The 19,675-nt window shown below is 37.5% G+C and overlaps 1 protein-coding gene across 5 annotated transcripts in view; it reads right to left on the bottom strand.

Moving 5' to 3' along the window:
• The window catches only part of COL14A1 (collagen type XIV alpha 1 chain), a 242,430-nt gene that overhangs the window by 64,662 nt on the left and 158,093 nt on the right, over nucleotides 1-19,675 (bottom strand). For all 5 annotated transcript variants that reach the window (XM_082433124.1, XM_082433121.1, XM_082433122.1 and 2 more), the window contains exons 32-36: nucleotides 19,012-19,154; nucleotides 14,564-14,673; nucleotides 12,470-12,628; nucleotides 4,184-4,261; nucleotides 1,582-1,668 (exon numbers count right to left, since the gene is read on the bottom strand). In XM_082433124.1, coding sequence (XP_082289250.1) covers nucleotides 1,582-1,668; nucleotides 4,184-4,261; nucleotides 12,470-12,628; nucleotides 14,564-14,673; nucleotides 19,012-19,154 — 577 coding nt within the window. The remainder of the gene's footprint in view (nucleotides 1-1,581; nucleotides 1,669-4,183; nucleotides 4,262-12,469; nucleotides 12,629-14,563; nucleotides 14,674-19,011; nucleotides 19,155-19,675) is intronic.

The following is a 19,675-nucleotide window of genomic DNA, read 5'->3' as shown; positions in this document are numbered from 1 at the left end:
ATGAGGAAATGGAGGTTCACAGTGGCTCCATGACTTACCTAGTCTTATTTAAATTTAATGCTTTTACCATTAACTCCGCATTTGCTTCTTTGGGATAAAGAGTCTTTTGTTAAAAAAAATGTATCAATATTCGGGTCTGCGTCCAGAGCTTGAAAGAGTGTTCTATGTGCCAAAGATAAAGGAGAGACTGCTGGGATATATTCCAGATATATTCAGCAGGTTCTCTTCCTTTTTGTTCAGTTCGGTAAGTGTGCTACACAAATGAAGACAAACTATGTTGGTGGGGCCAACCTGGGGCAAATGTCCATGCTGCACGCCAGCTGTCAGCGAGGGGTATCTACGCATGCGTGCTGACCGCACCGGTTGCCAACGGCAAGCCGCGTGTAAGCACAGGTCCGCCTCAGAACATTCCTCCTGCAAGGTCTGGATTTCATGTGCTCCGGCATCTTCTCCCTGTTTTCTTTGTCTTTCTGCCTTGATATATTTGCCATTTCCTAACCAAAGACCAGCTATATCATACTTATCTTAAAGAAACGCTGATAACCCCAGGTTAGCAGGTTAAACATAAGCATTTAGACATATTTCGAAAGATCTATCACGGTCAATTCAAAGACCCAGAGAGTACAATTATATACATTTTATATTTTTAAAAAATATTTTCTTGCCTATTGGGTGTAAGATAGACTCAAGGATATATTGTACAACGTGGGGAATATAGCCAATATTTTATAATAACTGTAAATGGAAAGTAACCTTTAAATTTGTATAAAAATTTTTTAAAGACCGATTTGTAGAGAAATATAGACAGTTGCCAACCTGTGCTAAGAATTTTTAAATGTCTTCTTTGAGTGAAATATGATAGAAATTAGCACGATTTTGCAAATTAACATCAACACCAATGATAAAATCCTTCATTTTGTAGTATTTGACCAAATGAGAAAAAGTTACATTTACTTTTTACATGTATGTTTACATGTATGAATCTATATATATATAATGTTTATAAGAAAAAAATGTTTTCTTTCTCTCTCTCTTTCCCTCTCTCTCTCCTTTCCTCTCTTCCTCTCCCCTTTCCTTCCTTTTTCCTTCCTCTCCACTTTCCCCGCCCCCTTCTTTTCTGTATGAAGTTCCAGTCAGTAATGGAGAACTTCATGCTCACACGGGGTACTTTTCCCAGTGATTTTGAAAAACCTCCCTTCACATGTCAATGTTGATATAGAATGGGCAGAGGGGATGTATGCAAATCTTACAGCAACAAGCAGGGGGCCAATGTTTGAAACATTCACACTGAAAAGAAGCCACAGGACTTCAAGGGGAAGATTCTGAATAGATAGCACTGTGAGACATAGTATGGTGCAGGAGTTAAGAGCATCATCTACAGTAGTCATGGAGACCCGGATTTGAAGAGGAGCTCCTCCAAGCTGTGTTCTTTAGGCAAGTTACTTGACCTCTCTGTGCTTCAGTTTGCTTGTAGGATTAAGTGAGTAAGTATTTAGCACAGTGATGGGCACAGACATGCAACAAGTGATAGTTATAAATATTATTAAAGAACATTTTAAGTTCAAACTAGGCAATACTTACCGGTGGGCCTGCTGGTCCCAGAGCCCCTTTATTGATTTCAGAACAGGAGCAGGAATGTGGAAGCTCTGGGCAGGTCTCCTCATCCCTCTGAGGAGAAAAAGAAATAGCATAACTATTAACAAGATGGTCTATACAAATGGCTTTATGGACTCAAAGAAAACACTTTAAGACACTTCAAAAAAATTCGTAAGTGAGCATTAGTCTAGAAAGGCAGAGAATATTCTCTTCTGACCACAAAATCTTTTCTTGAAAGAAACAATGAATGGCTGTCTAGATCATCATTATTATCAAAGGACGTTGATAAAACGAGCTTGGGAATCCAGGTGAAGAAAGAAAGGCAGAAGTGGGTGCAAAAAAAAATTCTGGTTACTATTTAATTCAGTTGGAGAAGTAGTACTCTATGGACTAAAGGTCCGGAACACTTCCTTTGTGTTACAACATTTTTTTCCATTTCAAAGGATAAAGGAAAACTTGTTGGAATAGTCCATCAAAACAACTGCATCTACACTAAAGCAAAGAAACAAAAGAAAACAAAAACAGTGCTTAAACACATCATCCCTGTAACAATTTTAACTACTGCTCACCTTCTGTGACTGAAAGTAAGAAAACATCACAGCATCAATCTAAAGCTTTGGGATAGGAGGTCATTTCCTCTTGGAGAATTTTGCTGCCAGGTAACACTACAAGATAGATGATGAATACCAGGCTGAATGTATCTGAATGAGTTACTGGAGTGTAAACCAAGACAGAGCACTTGCTAAGGGCTACTGAATGATCTGTGAATATCACATTTGGAGTAGCAGCCAAAAAGAAGTCTGCCCTGGGATAAGAAACTACAGAACTTCGAAGGGTTCATCTGTCCCTCTGGATAGAGAGAAAGTGAGCTTCATTTTCTAAGACCCTGGGAAACGTAATGTTAGAGCTGAATAGAGCACAGATGATAATTAAATTATCAAGATGAAAATAATCTCAGTCTCTGAAATATTCACAACAGAAACCCAAAAATTTTGAGCAAAGAGCCTTTATATGCTTCTCGCTAAATGTTGGACGATAGTCAAAATTTCAGCTCATTACAGGATAAAAACCCTGCTAACGTATCTGGCCTGATATCTTGGGCAGCTTGAGTGAAATACAAACTTAAGTATCCTGAAAGACCCCCCTAAATTAGGCTGACAGCAGGCCTCCTATGACCACAGACTCGGGAATGGTTTCGCCATGGCTGTTGACTGTGTCTCCATCCATGGATTTCTACCACGGGATTTACACACCTTCAGTGATAAAAATGAAAAGGAGAGTTTTGAGAAGGGCTGGGTCCTTCCTAGGAGATGTGGTGATCACATTTTCCATAAGATTCTGAGTGTTTCCCTTTACAGTTTCCAATCTACCTGCCCATAAGCATAACATCACAGTGTCTCTGATGTAATTCCTCACCACAGTTTAATGGAAACTTATTTTGATGAAAACAAAATTTATTTCCTTCTCAAACATAGTCACCATGAAATTACTGCCTGCAACAGATGATGTGATCTGGTGTAAGGTCTTAAAAAAGCAAATCTTTTAGACTTGATGAAGTCTTCCCCATGCCTAGTCAACCAGTTGAATTCTTAAGATATGATGCCTGTCCAACCATAACAGGGTCAACATTTCAGCTCACTGGTCCTAAAGATCCTTAGTTATGAACAATCTGTTTATATATATACAGGTACCCCCTCCCTGTGAATTACACTTGGTATTAATAATGAGAAAAAGTGTATTTTTCTAGCAGCCTTGCATAGGTTATATAGATTATGCCTATGATTCCCAAACTGTGTGGAAAGATGGCCTGGGGCAGTACAGCAAACTCACAGGGGCACTGTGAGTGTTTAAAAGAATTAAGAGAAATAGCAATATTCGGCACCCATTGGACTTCGTAGGAATGACTAGCTCAAGGTAGTTCACAGTTTCAACGCTAGATTTTGAAACACTATTTTTGATGTCATATATTTGCAAATCTGGTTTTTCAGCAGTAGCTATGAAGGAAAGCAAGTACCATGGGGAAAATCAATGTGGAAAAAGAAGTGAGAATGGTGATGTCTGATCAGATTCCAAGACATGAGAAATAGTGCATTCTCCACAGGTACACACATCCCTTTAGTAAGTAGTTGTGGTTATTTAAAAATAAGTACATCATTTTAAATTTTCGATTTATGTTTATCAATTTTTCATACAGCTACTGAGTTGTTAGGACATAAAGACTTTGGAAGATGTTTGGACCTAATGACCTTATGTATGGAATTGTTAGGTATTTCTTTGGGCTCAGGGGTGCCATGAAAAAAATTACTGTGACACCAAAGGCTTCAATGAACCTGAAATTTGGGAACATCTGGACTCTGTAAAAGGCACCCTGTGGAGCTGTGGAGCTCCCACAGTGTATGTCCGTGTGTCCTGCTGATTCCAGACACACCTCCTTCTTAACCTCTTGCTAATTTTCATCATCATCATCACAATGAATTATCTGTGACATGAGTTTTGTGAAACAGCATTTCATTTTCAGGGAAAATTAAATATAACTTTAGAAAACTTCAGTAAAGAACAGACCAAATAACGAAAGAAGAATTCTTACCAGGCCAGGAAGTTCACAGCATTTGTCTTTATTGGCCCATGATGTGGAACAAACAATATCAAACATCTGTAACTGGAACTTCAATTTAAAAAGAAAATTGTCATTCAATAAAAGATATATAGATACATTGTGTTTATAATTATAATGATTTCATAGTATGTATTACATAATAGAACACCAATACATTTATAACATATTACAGTGAATAAGTTAAAAAGTCATTCTAACAATATCAATCTTTGTTCCTCAAACATACAGTGATTTAAGATTCTTGTCAGTAGTGACTCCATCCACCATCCGAACCCCCTTATTTAGCACAATTCCTCCTTCCGTCTCTACCTAAAAAAGCTTAGTGCCTCTGTTGAAATCCTCCCTGGCCTCCCATCACAGTTACTCCAAGTGCCTCTGTAATCCCACAATGCTCTACATCTTTTATAGCATATGTCCCACCATACAGTACAATTATTTATATTTTCTCCTCCTCAGACTGGGAGGTCATCAAAGAACATAGAACCACTTATTCATCTTTGTGCCCCCTATCATAACATGTGGCAGGTAGAGAATTCCCTGGTGGTCCAGTGGTTAGGACTCCATGCTTCCACTGCAGGGGGCATGGGTTCGATCCCTGGTCGGGGAACTAAGATTCCACATGTCACGCCGTGCGGCCAAAAAAAAAAAACTTGTGAAAACATGTGGCAGGTATTCATGATGAAGACTTGTTGAATTAATTCTGACTTTCATCATTCATGCATATATTTGGCCACTTTTTTTTTAGTGCATAATGCAAGCCAGATACCATGTAGACCTCCTTTAGGATATGAAAACGAAAAAAACCAGAGTTCTGCCCTCAAAGAATTTATAGGGAGTAAGAGACAGACACATAAATACTGTTTACAATGTGGTGTCATGACAGACTCACATACGGTATTGTGAGAACCTGTGCTAAGTGTATTTTTATTTAAGCCATTGATCACACCATAAATATTTAGACAGCCTTGTTCTACTCATTTATGTTGAAAACAAGTTAATGTATATTTTGAAATATTTAGAAACATCATTATAATATCATTAAGGGCTCACACTAGCTTCATGACGCAACCATTTCTAATACTATATTTCTTCCTATATTATTTTCAAATATTGAATATCATCAGGAGTTTGGTATTAATAGATACACACCACTACATATAAAATAAACAACAAGGATCTACTGTATGGCACAGGGAACTATATTCAGTATCTTATAATAACCTATAATGGAAAAGAATCTGAAAAAGAATAGACATTATCTAGCTAGCTAGCTAGCTATAACTGAATCACTTTGCTGTACACCTGAAACTAACACAACATTGTAAATCAACCACACTTCCATTTAAAAAAAAAAAGAAAAAAGTGTCATCAATTACAGAGCTGGGAGGATGAAATTCTTTGCATTTTAAATCTGTAACTTTCATTCAGCAAGTGGTGTTTTCAGCAAAAGCTGGAAACTCTTGGTGCCTTGTTTCCTCTCATCCCTGTCAAGAGTCCCCTGGATGAAGATGAGAATACTCAAGTAGTTGGTATGACTGAAATAGGTTACTAACAATGCTTCCAGCATCACAAAAAGAGCCTGCCCTATCTGACAGTAAAGAAAATGAAGTCAGGCTTTCTCTTGTTACATCCAGGAAGAATTGTGCCTTGCTGCAAACATCCTTCCCCAAGTGAGTTTTGCAAGATTCATAAAATGACACAAATTTTGAAAGCAGATCCATAAATCAAGACATCCTGTTTTCTTTTTTCAATATAAAACCACTGTGTTATTTGAAGAAATACTGCATGATTCAATATTCTTTTTTTTTTTTTCTGTATTAAAAAAATTTTTTTCCCAAAGGGTATGATATTTAAGTCTGCTCAGGGCAACCATACAACAAAATTATGACCATTAAAAAATTAGGTTTTTAAAATTAAAGCATTTTTAGAGAACACGGCTGCCGATTTTCATAAACAACAATAGCAACAAAGATATTTCAAGAAGCATAGGGACTAGGAGGCTACGGAGCTAGGCTGCCTGGGTGAAATCCACTCACAAGCTAAGCCACTTTAAACAAATTATTTAATGTGTTGGAGCCCCAATTTTCCTTACCTATAAAATTAGGATAATAATAGTAGCTATTGGGCTTCCCTGGTGGCGCAGTGGTTGAGAATCTGCCTGCCAATGCAGGGGACACGGGTTCGAGCCCTGGTCTGGGAAGATCCCACATGCCGCGGAGCAACTAGGCCCGTGAGCCACAACTGCTGAGCCTGCGTGTCTGGAGCCTGTGCTCCGCAACAAGAGAGGCCGCGACAGTGAGAGGCCCGCGCACCGCGATGAAGAGTGGCCCCCGCTTGCCGCAACTAGAGAAAAGCCCTCGCACAGAAACGAAGACCCAACACAGCCATAAATAAATAAATAAAAATTAAAAAAAAATAATAGTAGCTATTCAATAGTAGCTATTCATTAGAGTAATAATAGTAGCCATAACAATAAAATGAACTCATAAAGGGAAATATTTAGAACAGTTCCCGGAATACAGTTATAAATAATAAATATTATTTTAATGTAACATGTACAAAAGCCCTTTTATAATTGATCTTTAAGCTGTAGGAGTATATAATACAGAGGCCAAAATAGCAGAATGAAAATGAAAGTGATGCAGTATTGAGAGAAGAAATGTAACAGTAGTTTGTGTCCCCAGTAATCAATGTTTTGGTTGAGAAAAATCTCAGCAAATAACAATAGCAGCAAACACTTGTTGAAAAACTGACTATGTGCCAGGCACTATCCTAAGTACTTTGCCTATATCATTTAATCTTTCAATCACCACTGTGAGGTATGATAATAGTAATGTCAACGCCATTCTGTAAATTAGGACTCGGGACGAAAAAGTCAAAGTAATTTAAGCACATGTTGAAAGCTGAATTCTGGCTGGGATTTGAACAGCACACCTCATTTTCTTGTGGTTTATTTTGCAGTGAACAGATCATTAGTCTAATGTTTAAAATGTAGATACCCCAGCCTAAGTTGACAATGCCATTTATCTGGGGACATTTATTAAATGGGTCCCATTATGACAGCATTAGATAGATTCAGTTAATTCTGTAAGTCATTCATCCATTCAGAAATTTTCCATTTCTGAATAGAGCCCTCAGTGTGAACACATTTTAGTGAATGGAAAGATTTATTTAAAGCAAAGGCTTTTTACTAGTCCCAGGATATACCAGGCTTTCTTGAAGTTTTTCGAATAAACACTCACTGCCCAATCACCTATAACAGTATAATGTCTCCATACAAACCTTTGGCTAAAATTCCCCTACCTTACTGAGTTACTGAGATTCTTATGAGTTCATTTTATTTATTCAAGAGGTCCAATACCTACTAAATGCTGAATGAGGCTGATACTATCATTTGAAGAATGCTTGTGGGCTGTCTTTTCTTCTTCTAGTTAGATGAAGTCAGCAGCCTTTTTTGTGTGAGTACAACAAATTTATTCATAATTGTTTTGCATTCGTAATAGTTTAGATTCCTCAGCCTTTATTTAGAGACTTCTTTTCCAAGGCACATTTCTGGGGATTGTTCTTTAAAAATCTGGCTTTTATTCCAGAAGCAATTACACACACATTTATACAAATTATGGAGGAAACATTACAGAGATGACGTGTCCAAAGATCTTATATTTGAGTGCCTAAAAGTGCGAGACAATATGGTTCAAAATAAATCATACTTCAAGTGACTAAGAGGCAGCCCGATTTTACTTATGCAACTTTTTTCCTTTGTAACTGACTGAACATTATGAAAAAAAATATCTGGCCAAAAAAAAAAAAAGTATCCTCCCACTTTCTCTTTTTATAATCTCTTTCAAGGGAATACTTAGACAATTACAAACACTTTTTCATTACTGGACATTTTTGTTTGGGTGTAGCACAAAAGGCAAGTCATTTGGGGTCAGATGTTAGCATGAAAATAAGATTAAAATATTTCTTGGCAGTTGAGTCACTGTGATCTGTGAATGGAAATTAAAATGTACTCCTGGCTCAACTTTCCACTCAGTACCAGTTTTCATCTGATGATTTTTTTTCCAGTATAACATTTTTAAGCTTATAATTTGAAGTCAAGCTGTACCTGAACTTATACAAATATTTAGAGAGCTTTACATTGCCTGAGAACATAGGAGAAAGAGTCTTGAGGACCTAGGCCATCTTCTGCTTTTAAATTGGTGTGTAAATTTGATTGATTCCACTTCCAAACTAAGATTTATTAAGCATTTACCACTTGTCACCTATTGAACAGGGTGTTTTTACTTGCTCGCCATCAGCTTACTGAATTTAAGGGAAACCATGATGGCACTATTCAATCAGGAGATGAAAAGGAACAGCTGTTGTAGTTGTTGGTAGTAATTAGAATGTTTAGGTGTAGACATGCTTGGGGGGAACATTTTGATCACGTTTATTTCAAGGTTGTAATTCAAATAATGGTGAGTTTTTGAACTTGCCAGTGAATAGACAGGGCATATGGTCACTGTTACAGACCAGATTCCCTCCTCTGCCTTAAGTTCTATCATAATCCGTCTGACCCAAGGGAAAAGAGCTCAGAATGGAAATTGGGTAACCACATGCAACTCAGATACAATCTCATATCTCACTTTCCTCACTTTTGAAAGGGGATTCCTCCCTAACTTATTCAAGTCTCAGTTTCTGCATCTATAAAATGGGGATAATAATAAGTATCTCTTTCTAGGGTTATTGGAGGATTAAACGAGATAATCTCAGAAGTGTTCACACTGCCTAGTCCATAGTAGGCAATAAATGTTAGCCACTATCATCATTTTAAGGAATAAAAGATACAATCCAGTGAAAACACAACCATTTCCTTGCAATTTAAAAACACTTGTTTCTAGAGGATCACTGACTAGTCTACTATTGATTCCTACATAAAAGCTTTAACTCTAAATAAAATTACTAAAAACTCCATAACATAACTTGTATTTGTCTTTATTTACACATCAGAGGGCTAAATAAATGTCAGTTGTATAATTATATAAGTGTTAGATTTGAAAAGGTGGAAAAAAGACACTAACAAACATAATCAATGCCAGAAGCTCAAATTTTTTCTTGAATCACCTCTGATTGGCAGCATGATAATTTCATTAGGTATCAGAAAAGATAGAAGAAACGTCTCAGGAGAAAGAATATTGGAAAGGAGAAGCACAGTTGTTAAGTTTCTTCCCAGGTGTGTTTTGACGGCTCAATTAAGCCTGCCTATTAGTTTAGTCTCACTAGGGACTTTTGCTGCCTGTAAAATCTTGCATTGCTGAACGCAAGTTGTTTTTATTATGAATACGAGTAATTTCAATACAGTAGTTACTATATCTCTAAATCCATTAATCTCTCCTCCACTCAACTTTGGTTTAAAAAACCTGTAGTCTTTAAAGACTGATAATTTAGAGTTCTATCACTTGGCATTTTTTGAATCATTGCTGAATTTGCCAGGGAATGCTTACCTATAAACTATTCACCCCTCTTAGGTGATAATTACCCCTGCTGGAATGACCCAAAACTTGCACATTACACATTCCCTTTTGCATATGTATATCAAGATTATATTAGCAATGTATGATTTCTAAATTGAGAACTGAAGACTGAAGCTTCCCTCTTGCTTTGACCTGAAACAGTTAAGTAATAACCCAAAAAAGCAAGTGAGTTTTCAATCACATTCTTGAGATCTACTCTAATATCATCCATTTCAACATAATCAAATTCCTCAATAAGTGGGTAGACTAAAAATCTATTTACTAATCCTTTGTAGACTTCTAGATTCTAGCAAAAGCTACAACTTTTTTCCTACTAGGCTTACAAAGAACTCTTTAATGACTGACTTCTATAAATTGCCCTTTGTCTCCTGCTGGGTGGAAGTTACCACAGAGGGTGTTCTGTTTCTTTCATGGTCAAAAGTAAAGATTTACCACCAGTAGGCCTGACACCTACAGTCATTTTTGCTTTCAGAAATAAATTCTTTAATTTTTAATTGGTCACACAATTGGAGTAAAATTACTATGTAGAGGGTAATTTGCAATACAATTAATTTGTAACTGTAATTATAAAACTGTACTTGTAAAGTATGAATTACAATTAGGAGATGGTATGATATATATTAGCGGACCGTTGTCAATACCACACATGGAATACGATATATGCAAAACATTTTAAGAAAAGACATGATACAATTCAAATAGATGACTTCCTATTTAATTCCCATCAAATGTTTCTTGAGAAAGTACTCTGTTCATACGAATTTATTAGATACTGTGATGTAGGGTAGACGTGGGTCGTTGCAAATGAAGACCAAGACATGGTTTCTGTTTTGAGGGGTTTATACTCTGGCTAGAGACGTGAAATGCAGTTATATGAAAGAGCAAGAAAATAATATATGACTACAAATAACCAAGGGTTAAGCAAGTACTAGAGGTTTAGAAAAGGTGAGATGGAAAAGGTATGGTTGACATTCTTCAATAAAAATAGCTGCTCTTCATTGAATGGCTACTAAGTGTCAGGGATTTTATATGCATTGTGCCTAAAATAAAAAAATAATGATAGTACTAAGTGATATGGGCCATAATCTCATCCACCTGGAATTGTTTCTCTTTCTTAAATTAGAGTCTATTCATTCATCCTTCTAAGCATCCATCTATATACATCCATTTATCCACACAAGGTATCCGTAGTTTGCCAATTCTGGAGCCTTGTAAATTCTGAAGTGTGCTATCCTAAAAGTATCTTCCATGAAGCAGAGGTGAAATGTTTCTTAATCCACATGGAATACCACATATTAAGAGGAGATAACTCCTCAATATCATGTAAACATTCTTAAAAGTCTCTTACCACAACTGAAAACAAAAGAGCCTTCCATAGCTGTTATATTCCCTCTTTTCAAACATCTAATCCATAGTTCTCCAAAGCAAAGTAGAAACAAAAGTACTTTTAAAGATACTTCAAAGCTAAGCGTTAAACTAATTAGCACACATCTATGAAGATCTGAAAGCGTCAATATACCTTGATTGTACACAAGGATTTCATTTCTATTGTTACCACAAAGAGAAATGCCATGAAACAGCAAACTGTCCCAAAGTAAATTCCCTCACCACTCTGGGACTGTTTCCTGGTATATAAAGTGAAGGGGTTATACTAGAGGAGAGGAATTAGAACTGTGTTCCTCAAAGCGCCCTTAGGGACCATTGGAGGATGGCAGCACCTGCTACCCCATGTCCCCTCTCCCATTCAATCAACATGGGTGTGTTTTAATCATACTCATTTATTTGATATACTAGAAGATTTCATTTGTACTAAGTGATTTCAGCTTAAAAACACTTTGAGAAACACCAGGTCTTTCCAAAATTCCATATAGCTGGCTAGTTCTATAGATCTCTGAAAACATAAGACAATAAGAGTGAATCATAATTAACCTGATTATTCTGCTACACAGAAGAGAAGTGTAGATTTGAACATTTGGAATTGCTTACAAGAATAAAATTCCCTCCAGGCTAATTGATTCTAATTATAGAATGACTCAAATTAGAGAATGTTACTAATTAGCTGTGAATGTGTGGTGTTAAAACAAAAGCTTGTGTACACTGCTCTTTTTTGCGGGTAGTGACTGAAGGGAATGTGATTTCTTTGCCAATTCGAAATCTCCTCGTCTGAAACTCCATGTTGTATGATGAAAAATATATCTTAGAATGATTTGTTATTTAAATAACTATTAACAATTAAAGGGTTAATTTTACATTAGCAATAGCAAGAATCTAGTTTTAAAATGCCCAAATCTAACCCAAATGAGAGACTTATGTCAATTTCCTGTGTATAATAATAACATATTTTATTTGGATTTGTATCTGCTTATGTAAATGAGGTTCATTTACAGTTTTGATTCTCATTAACAAACCATTTATGCCACAATATTTTATTTGAATTTTAAAATATGAATATTTTACTATTTGAATTTTAAAATCCATTTAGAAAACAAACTAGTCTAATTCCTGGAGCATTCTCCTTGTAATATAGCAGAAGCATATTGCAAGAGCTTTGAACGTTCATGTTTTAATTCATTTGAAGAGGCCATTATCTACTTGTTTATCCATTCATCAATCTATCATTCATCCAGCCCTCCCTCCATCCGTCCCTTTACCAAATTTTTCCCCTGGAAGATAGATAATTATATTTCAAGAGGATTTTTTTCTTTAACAGTAACACAGGTTCACTTATTTATCCACTTACTGGTGCAGAGTTTCCATTTGGTCCTCTTGATCTAACCATTCTCCCTAGGACTTCGGCACCATCTAATGTGATATTAGATGATGCATTTATTGCCTTCTCACCCACTTGCTTGCAGTCAATAACCACTCTGGCCAAAGTCTTGCTGACAACAACATGTAGCTGATAAAAGTAAAGATGTTTTAGAAGGTAAGAAGCAGGAGAAAATGTCAACCAAATTTACATAATTGCATGACTCATCACCAAAAAGTATGGAGGAGAAAAGAAGGAATCCTGTCACTATGTGTTTTGCTTAAGGAAAAAGGTTCTACTTTTACCATTTCCATGATTGTCCCATATTCAGGTACCATCTCTATGTTGTTGTTTTTTTTTTAAACACTAATGAAATCTCACATGCTTTTCATTTTCCCCGTAATATTTCTTGGCTACTTTGTGACTGACTCTGCCTAACCAAGAAAAGAATCACGTCTAGACGAAGTTGGTAAATAAATGACAATAATTCCAAAGAAATGCTAATGGGACTATTTTGAACCATGAACTAATAAATCATCTGCATCTCATGTGTTTTTAAGATACCTTGTACTTCTGGTTGCACAGTCCTATTAAACCAGAAAAAAAAAAAAACCATTTTTATGCAACTTTTCTTATGCAAAAAAGAGTCAGAATTTTGTTATGCAATTGTTCTTATACAGTTATGGTATTCAAAACCCCAGAAAGTAGCAAAGTGGTGTAGATTAGATAGATCTGACCACATTCTACATCAGGAGACAGAAGCCAAGATGAAGACTGCTTTGCAACAGCCCTTCCCTCCCTCTGACAGGACAAGAAGGGCATGATTAAGAGGCAAAGCTTTTTGCAGTACCACTTAGTAAATTCTCTGCTCTCTGGAACTCTTGGTGTTGCATTCCTTAACAGCCCAGAGATCCGCGGGATTATTCACTAAACACAAAGGAAACAGTAAAGTTTGGAAGGAAGCATGTCTACTCCAGTGATCACCAAAACGAAGTGTTTCAGAGATGTGAAATGTGAATGAACAGAGTTCTATCACAAGTGCCAGGTTAAAATAAGAACAACTAAAGTCAGGTTTTACCAGCTTCCTCCGGGTAACTTATATAATGGCAGTGATGGGTTGTCTGTATATATATATATATATATATATATATATGTCTCAGTGCAATCTGTCTACATCTTTCAACATGATTTGGCTGCTGGTATTTATCTATATTGGTGGCCAGGTAGACCAGCAATCCTTCCTACATCATACATAATGTAATGAACTAACAACTATCTGCTAAATAATACAGTACCCTCTACTACATGGTTCCTCAAAGTAAGAACCTGGACCACTTCTGTGGTAGGGCACCAAAATTTGCCATCCCAAAATGTCTCTTTGGTATGCGGATCGTTTCAAGATGAAAACAATCAAGGCCCAAAAGACTCAGGAAGAACCTTTGACCTTCCTTCTAACTGCCTAAAAGGATGTAGACAGAAGTGCTGTTCTCAGAACAGAGCTATCACCAGAGATATCTGCAAAGAATATAGGCTAGGTATGGTGGGGGAAAATCTGTGTCCCATTGTCTCTGCAGGCCCAGGAAATATTTATTTACCAAACATTTGCTTTTCCATCTCCGTGTGAATTACCTTCCTTCCCTTTGAAGTCCCAGACTACCACCCGCAAAATCCTCTTTTGTCTTTAGCTGAAGATGGTATTTAAGGTGAAGCTTTCGGCTATTTTTTCCTGGGTCTCTCCCGTGTATACATGTTATTAAACTTTTGTTTGAGTTTTTCCCGTTAATCTGTCTCATGTCAATTTAATTCTTAGGCCAGCTAGAGGAACCTAGAAGGATAGAGGAAAATATCTTCCTTCTGACACTATCAATATCCCCTGGGGTACTGGATAAAAAGGTACATTTTAGGGTCCCACCCCAGAACTACCAAATCAGAATGTCGGGGCATTGTTTACAAGCCCCACAGGTAATTCTTACTTCAGGTGAAGTATGAGATCCAAAGCTCTATGGATTTTTTGTTGTACTATCTTCTGTTGCTTGGCCCACAGCAAATAGAATAAAGAATATATGTATACAAGGCATTACTCACCTTGTGAAAGCTTCCATAGAAAATTTTCCTAATTTCAGGTCCTTCAAAAGTAACAGTTTGAAAATCCCCACTGTAGTCATGGTTGAAATATGTTAGGGTTTTCCCACCATCTAATCAAACAAAGGAAAATAAAAACATTTGAGAAAGTATTAAAATGGGTAATTTTTTAAAAAGTCAACTCAAAATAATGTAACCTCTGTCTTCAGGCTGTGTTTAGGACAAAGTGACGAGTAGGTAAGGAAATGACCTATAGTCCTTGGGTTGCCCCAGGCTTTCAATTGGCCAGATTAACTAACTTAACCATGTAGTGATGGTGATGAGGTAAGGACCCTGACATATATTGTTCCTCTGTAGTTCCTTGCCTATACTCCCATTCCCACTACGCTTTTGGGAGATGGTTGTCTGAAGTTGGAAGTAGAGGCAGACAAAAAGGAAAAATGAAGTTAATCAAATTGTTGCCAGAGCTGCTCCAGATCTTTGCTCAAAACCCATCAACCGTCTAACCCGCACCTTTGGCAGGAATGCCCGTGCTCAAAAGCTGCCAACCCTCCACCTTTAGCAGGAGTGAACATAAATTTTTAAGTTAAAAGGTCCAGAGGTAAGAAAGGAAGGTACAAAAAAACAAAAAACACAAAAAAACAGATGGAACCAGCTGGGACCAAGATGATGATGAATCTGACCTCCAACAGACCTTGAGTCCCATTATACGGTGATTTACTACTTTAGCATGTTACCTACACCTACTTACTGGCAGTCATTAAGGACCAAAAAAGGATAAAAAGGAGGTGGCACCCCAATCCCTTGGAAAAAGCCCTGCCCCTTCCCTGGTAGACTAATGCCTATGCTTCCCCATCATCAGCCTCACTCCTCCTCTCTTTGTCTTTACTCTTTAACATTAAATCACCTCACACCAATCAGAATGGCCTTCATCAAAAAATCTACAAACAATAAATGCTGGAGAGGGTGTGGAGAAAAGGGAACCCTCTTGCACTGTTGGTGGGAATGTGAATTGATACAGCCATTATGGAGAACAGTATGGAGGTTCCTTAAAAGTCTAAGAATAGAACTACCATACGACTTAGCAATCCCACTACTGGGCACATACCCTGAGAAAACCATAATTCAAAAAGAGTCATGTACCACCATGTTCATTGCAGCTCTATTTACAATAGCCAGGACATGGAAGCAACCTAAGTGTCCATCAACAGATGAATGGATAAAGAAGATGTGGCACATATATACAATGGAATATTACTCAGCCATAAAAAGAAACAAAATGGAGTTATTTGTAGTGAGGTGGATGGACCTAGAGTCTGTCATACAGAATGAAGTAAGTCAGAAAGAGAAAAACAAATACCATATGCTAACACATATATGTGGAATCTAGAAAAAAAAAAAGGTGGTTGTGAAGAACCTAAGGGCAGGACAGGAATAAAGACGCAGACGTAGAGAATGGACTTGAGGACATGGGGTGGGGAAGGGTAAGCTGGGACGAAGTGAGAGAGTGACATGGACATATATACACTACCAAATGTAAAATAGATAGCTAGTGGGAAGCAGCCGCATAGCACAGGGAGATCAGCTTGGTGCTTTGTGACCACCTAGAGGGGTGGGATAGGGAGGATGGGAGGGAGACACAAGAGGGAGGCGATATGGGGATATATGTATATGTATAACGGATTCACTTTGTTATAAAGCAGAAACTAACACACCATTGTAAAGCAATTATACTCCAATAAAGATGTTTAAAAAAAAAAAACATCTCTCTCCTCAGGTGGGTGAGAAGTTGATCTGTGAACTTAGTTCCCACTTCTCCTTTCTTTAGCCACTGAATAAAGCTAGTGCTGTGTCAATCTCGGCTTCGGTTTTGCTATTCACCTACTTAAACCCAAAAGGAAAAAGAACACTCCTCCTCCAAGGCAGAGAGCGTGGGTCAGGCTAGGCCCCGAGCAGGGTTCATACAACTTAATTCGGTAACAAAATCTTAAGAAATAAAAACCAGACTCTGTGCCTTATTTAACCACTGAAGCAACCAGTTTTCCCAGGACATGTAACTTACACTGCCCCAAAATAGTGATATTTCAGCGTGGCTTTTATTACGAACAAACAAACAAGTAAAAAAAAAAAACCTTCCTACTCTTGAGTACTTCATGTTACAAGGAATATTTTATTACAAAAAGAGAGGGGGCTTCCCTGGTGGCGCAGTGGTTGAGAATCCGCCTGCCAATGCAGGGAACACGGGTTCGAGCCCTGGTCTGGGAAGATCCCACATGCTAAGGAGCAACTAGGCCCGTGAGCCACAACTACTGAGCCTGCGCGTCTGGAGCTTGTGCTCCGCAACAAGAGAGGCCGCGACAGTGAGAGGCCCGAATACCGCGATTAAGAGTGGCCCCCGCTTGCCGCAACTAGAGAAAGCCCTCGCACAGAAACGAAGACCCAACACAGCCAAAAATATATAAATAATAAATAAATAAAATTTTTTTAAAAAAGAGAGAGAGAACATTTTTCTCACTAATTCATTCCCAGGTTACAATTAAATTTTTCATTCTGCTTTCTAAAGGAGCAAGTAAGTATTAATCATTTCAAAAGACTTCTTTGTTTTCAAGTCCTGGTTGTATATAGAGTTAGCAATTTACAACTTTTTAATCTACAGCTTTCCCTTAGTTTCAAAATCAATACAAAATGCTTTCACAATGTTTAGTTGTTGATTTATTTCCATGTACTGAAATGTCCTTTAACAAATACTAGTTGGAAATAGCTTAAAATACTTTTCTTATCCAAATGTTCGAGTTAATACCTAACAATAACCACCAAATTTTCATTCCCAGATTGACTGGGATCCTAAACTAAAAATATATTTAGAAAACTCAGGGACATTAACCAAAAACTTGATAATTCTCTTAAGTGATAATCATTTGTGACATCCAAGAGTAAAGGTTAAGAACTTTCCTTTGTTATTTCCTCCTCAACTTTCCAATCTCCAAACAATGGAATTTCTCATTCACAACTATTCTCTTTTCTTTCTGGACTTACTCTCTAGATGATCTCACATATGCAACTTTCAATTTTATATCTCCATCCCAGAATTCTTCCCAAAACATGCTGCTGCCAATCTGACATTTTTCTCTAGGATATGAAAGAGGCATTGCAACATTGTGACTTAAAAGAAATATATATTTGTTATTCAGATGACCAAAATATATTTCTCATATATACTTGGTCTTTGTCTAGGGTTCCTGCCTTGCAGCTCCTAAAACCCTTGGAATTTCCTGTGGTAAGAACAAAAAATGTGCCTTTTGTTATGTTAATACAGTGGCTTTTGGAAAGCCCTTAGGTAACCTAAGGATAAGGGCTGGTTGCCTGGAGAACCAGTCATGTGACAAGAGGGTTAGATCTTTCAGTCCCCCTACCCCCTCCAACTTCTAGGGAGGGGAGAGGGGGTGGAGACTGAGTTCAATTGCCAATGGCCAGTGAGTTAATCAATCATTCCTATGTAATGAAGCATCCATAAAAACCCAAAAGGATGGGGTTCAGAGAATTTCCAGCTTGGTAAACATATGGAGGTGCTGGGAGAGTGGTGCAGGTGGAGAGGGCATGGAAGCTCCCCACCTCTTCCCTATGCCTTGCTCCTGAGTTATATCCTTTTATAATAGACTGGTAATCTAGTATGTAAAATGCTTCTCTGAGTTCTGTGAGCCACTCTAGCAAATTAATTGAACCTGAGGAGGAAGTTGTGGGAACCTCTGATTTATAGACTGTGGGTCAGAAGTACAGGTAAAAATCTGGACTTTCAGTTGACATCCTGAGCTGGAGCGGGTTGTCGGAACCTCCAATTCGTAGCTGGTAGCAGCCTGAGCTTGCCACTGGTGGCTGAAATGGAGGGGGAGGAGGGCAGTCTTATAGGAACAAGCCCTCAACCTGTGGAATCTGATGCTACCTCTGGTAAATAGTGTCAGATTGGAGTTGAATTCTCAGATACTCTGCTGGTGTCCAAGAATTGCTTGGTGTTGTGTGGGAGCCTCTCCTCCATCCCCCACGCCCAACACACATGTTGGAATTGGGCCCAGGAACCCAAAAGAGGCATCTTACACTTATCATATCCAATAGGAAAAGGGACTTCAGATCCCACCCCTCCCACTGATCCTCCTCTGCATCAAGTTGCATGCTCTTCCTAGAGTCGGCATGTCTCAGGAATTGTCTTTCTCCACCTTGCTCACTACTGAATCCCAGAGCCTGGCGTTGGCAAATAGTAGGAACTCGATGAATATTTGTTGAAAGAATGAGTAGATAAATGAATGAATCAACTATCACATAGTCCATTATTAGTATTTACAAATAGCTTAAAATAAGTGAGTTACTCTACAATACACACAAACCAGGCAAGATGACATGCCACATACATTACTCATACATGTGTGTGCAAATGTTTTATAAATAAATCTACTTACTATCTAAAATGACTCCAACCAATGGGTCAGAATTTTTATTTAAAATCTCCCAAAGAGCAAATGGCTCCTCTGGAGTATCAGGAAGAATCCGGAATAGAAAACTGATTGTATAGTCAGAGGGCAATCCTTCTGGATGTAAATATCTGAAAATAGAAAGAAAATAGTATATTTTATTATATCCCTCTTTAAGAAGTTATTTATACGATTATAAAAGCAAATACACTTTCATTATACAAGATGTGAAAAAACAGAAAAGAAGAAAATAACAGATCACCATTACCCCATTCAGAAGTGATCACTCTTTTGGTGTCGTGCATTTCCCTCCAGCCTTTAAAGAATGTCTGTAAGTATTTGTCCAATTTATATAATTTTGCCCCTTTCTTTTCTTAGCACCATTTACTACATATTTCACATGTCCTTAAATATTTTTAAGGGCATGATATTTAATATCTGCACAACCTTCTCTTGTTTGGCTATTCCATAATTTATCTGACCAGTCACTTCTTATTAAACATTTAAGTAGTTTCAAGTTTTAGTATTATAAATAATGTTTATCTACAGTCCCTTTATAAAACTTAAGACACTGTCACTTTCTACCACATGTTGTAGTTAGTTGCATTCCTGTCTGTGCTATGTGCTCTGATGCACCATCTAAATCCACCTT

This window comes from Balaenoptera physalus (assembly GCF_965194825.1).
Source record: "Balaenoptera physalus genome assembly, chromosome: 17".
Lineage (NCBI taxonomy): Eukaryota > Metazoa > Chordata > Mammalia > Artiodactyla > Balaenopteridae > Balaenoptera > Balaenoptera physalus.
This window is presented reverse-complemented; position numbering and strand designations above follow the sequence as displayed.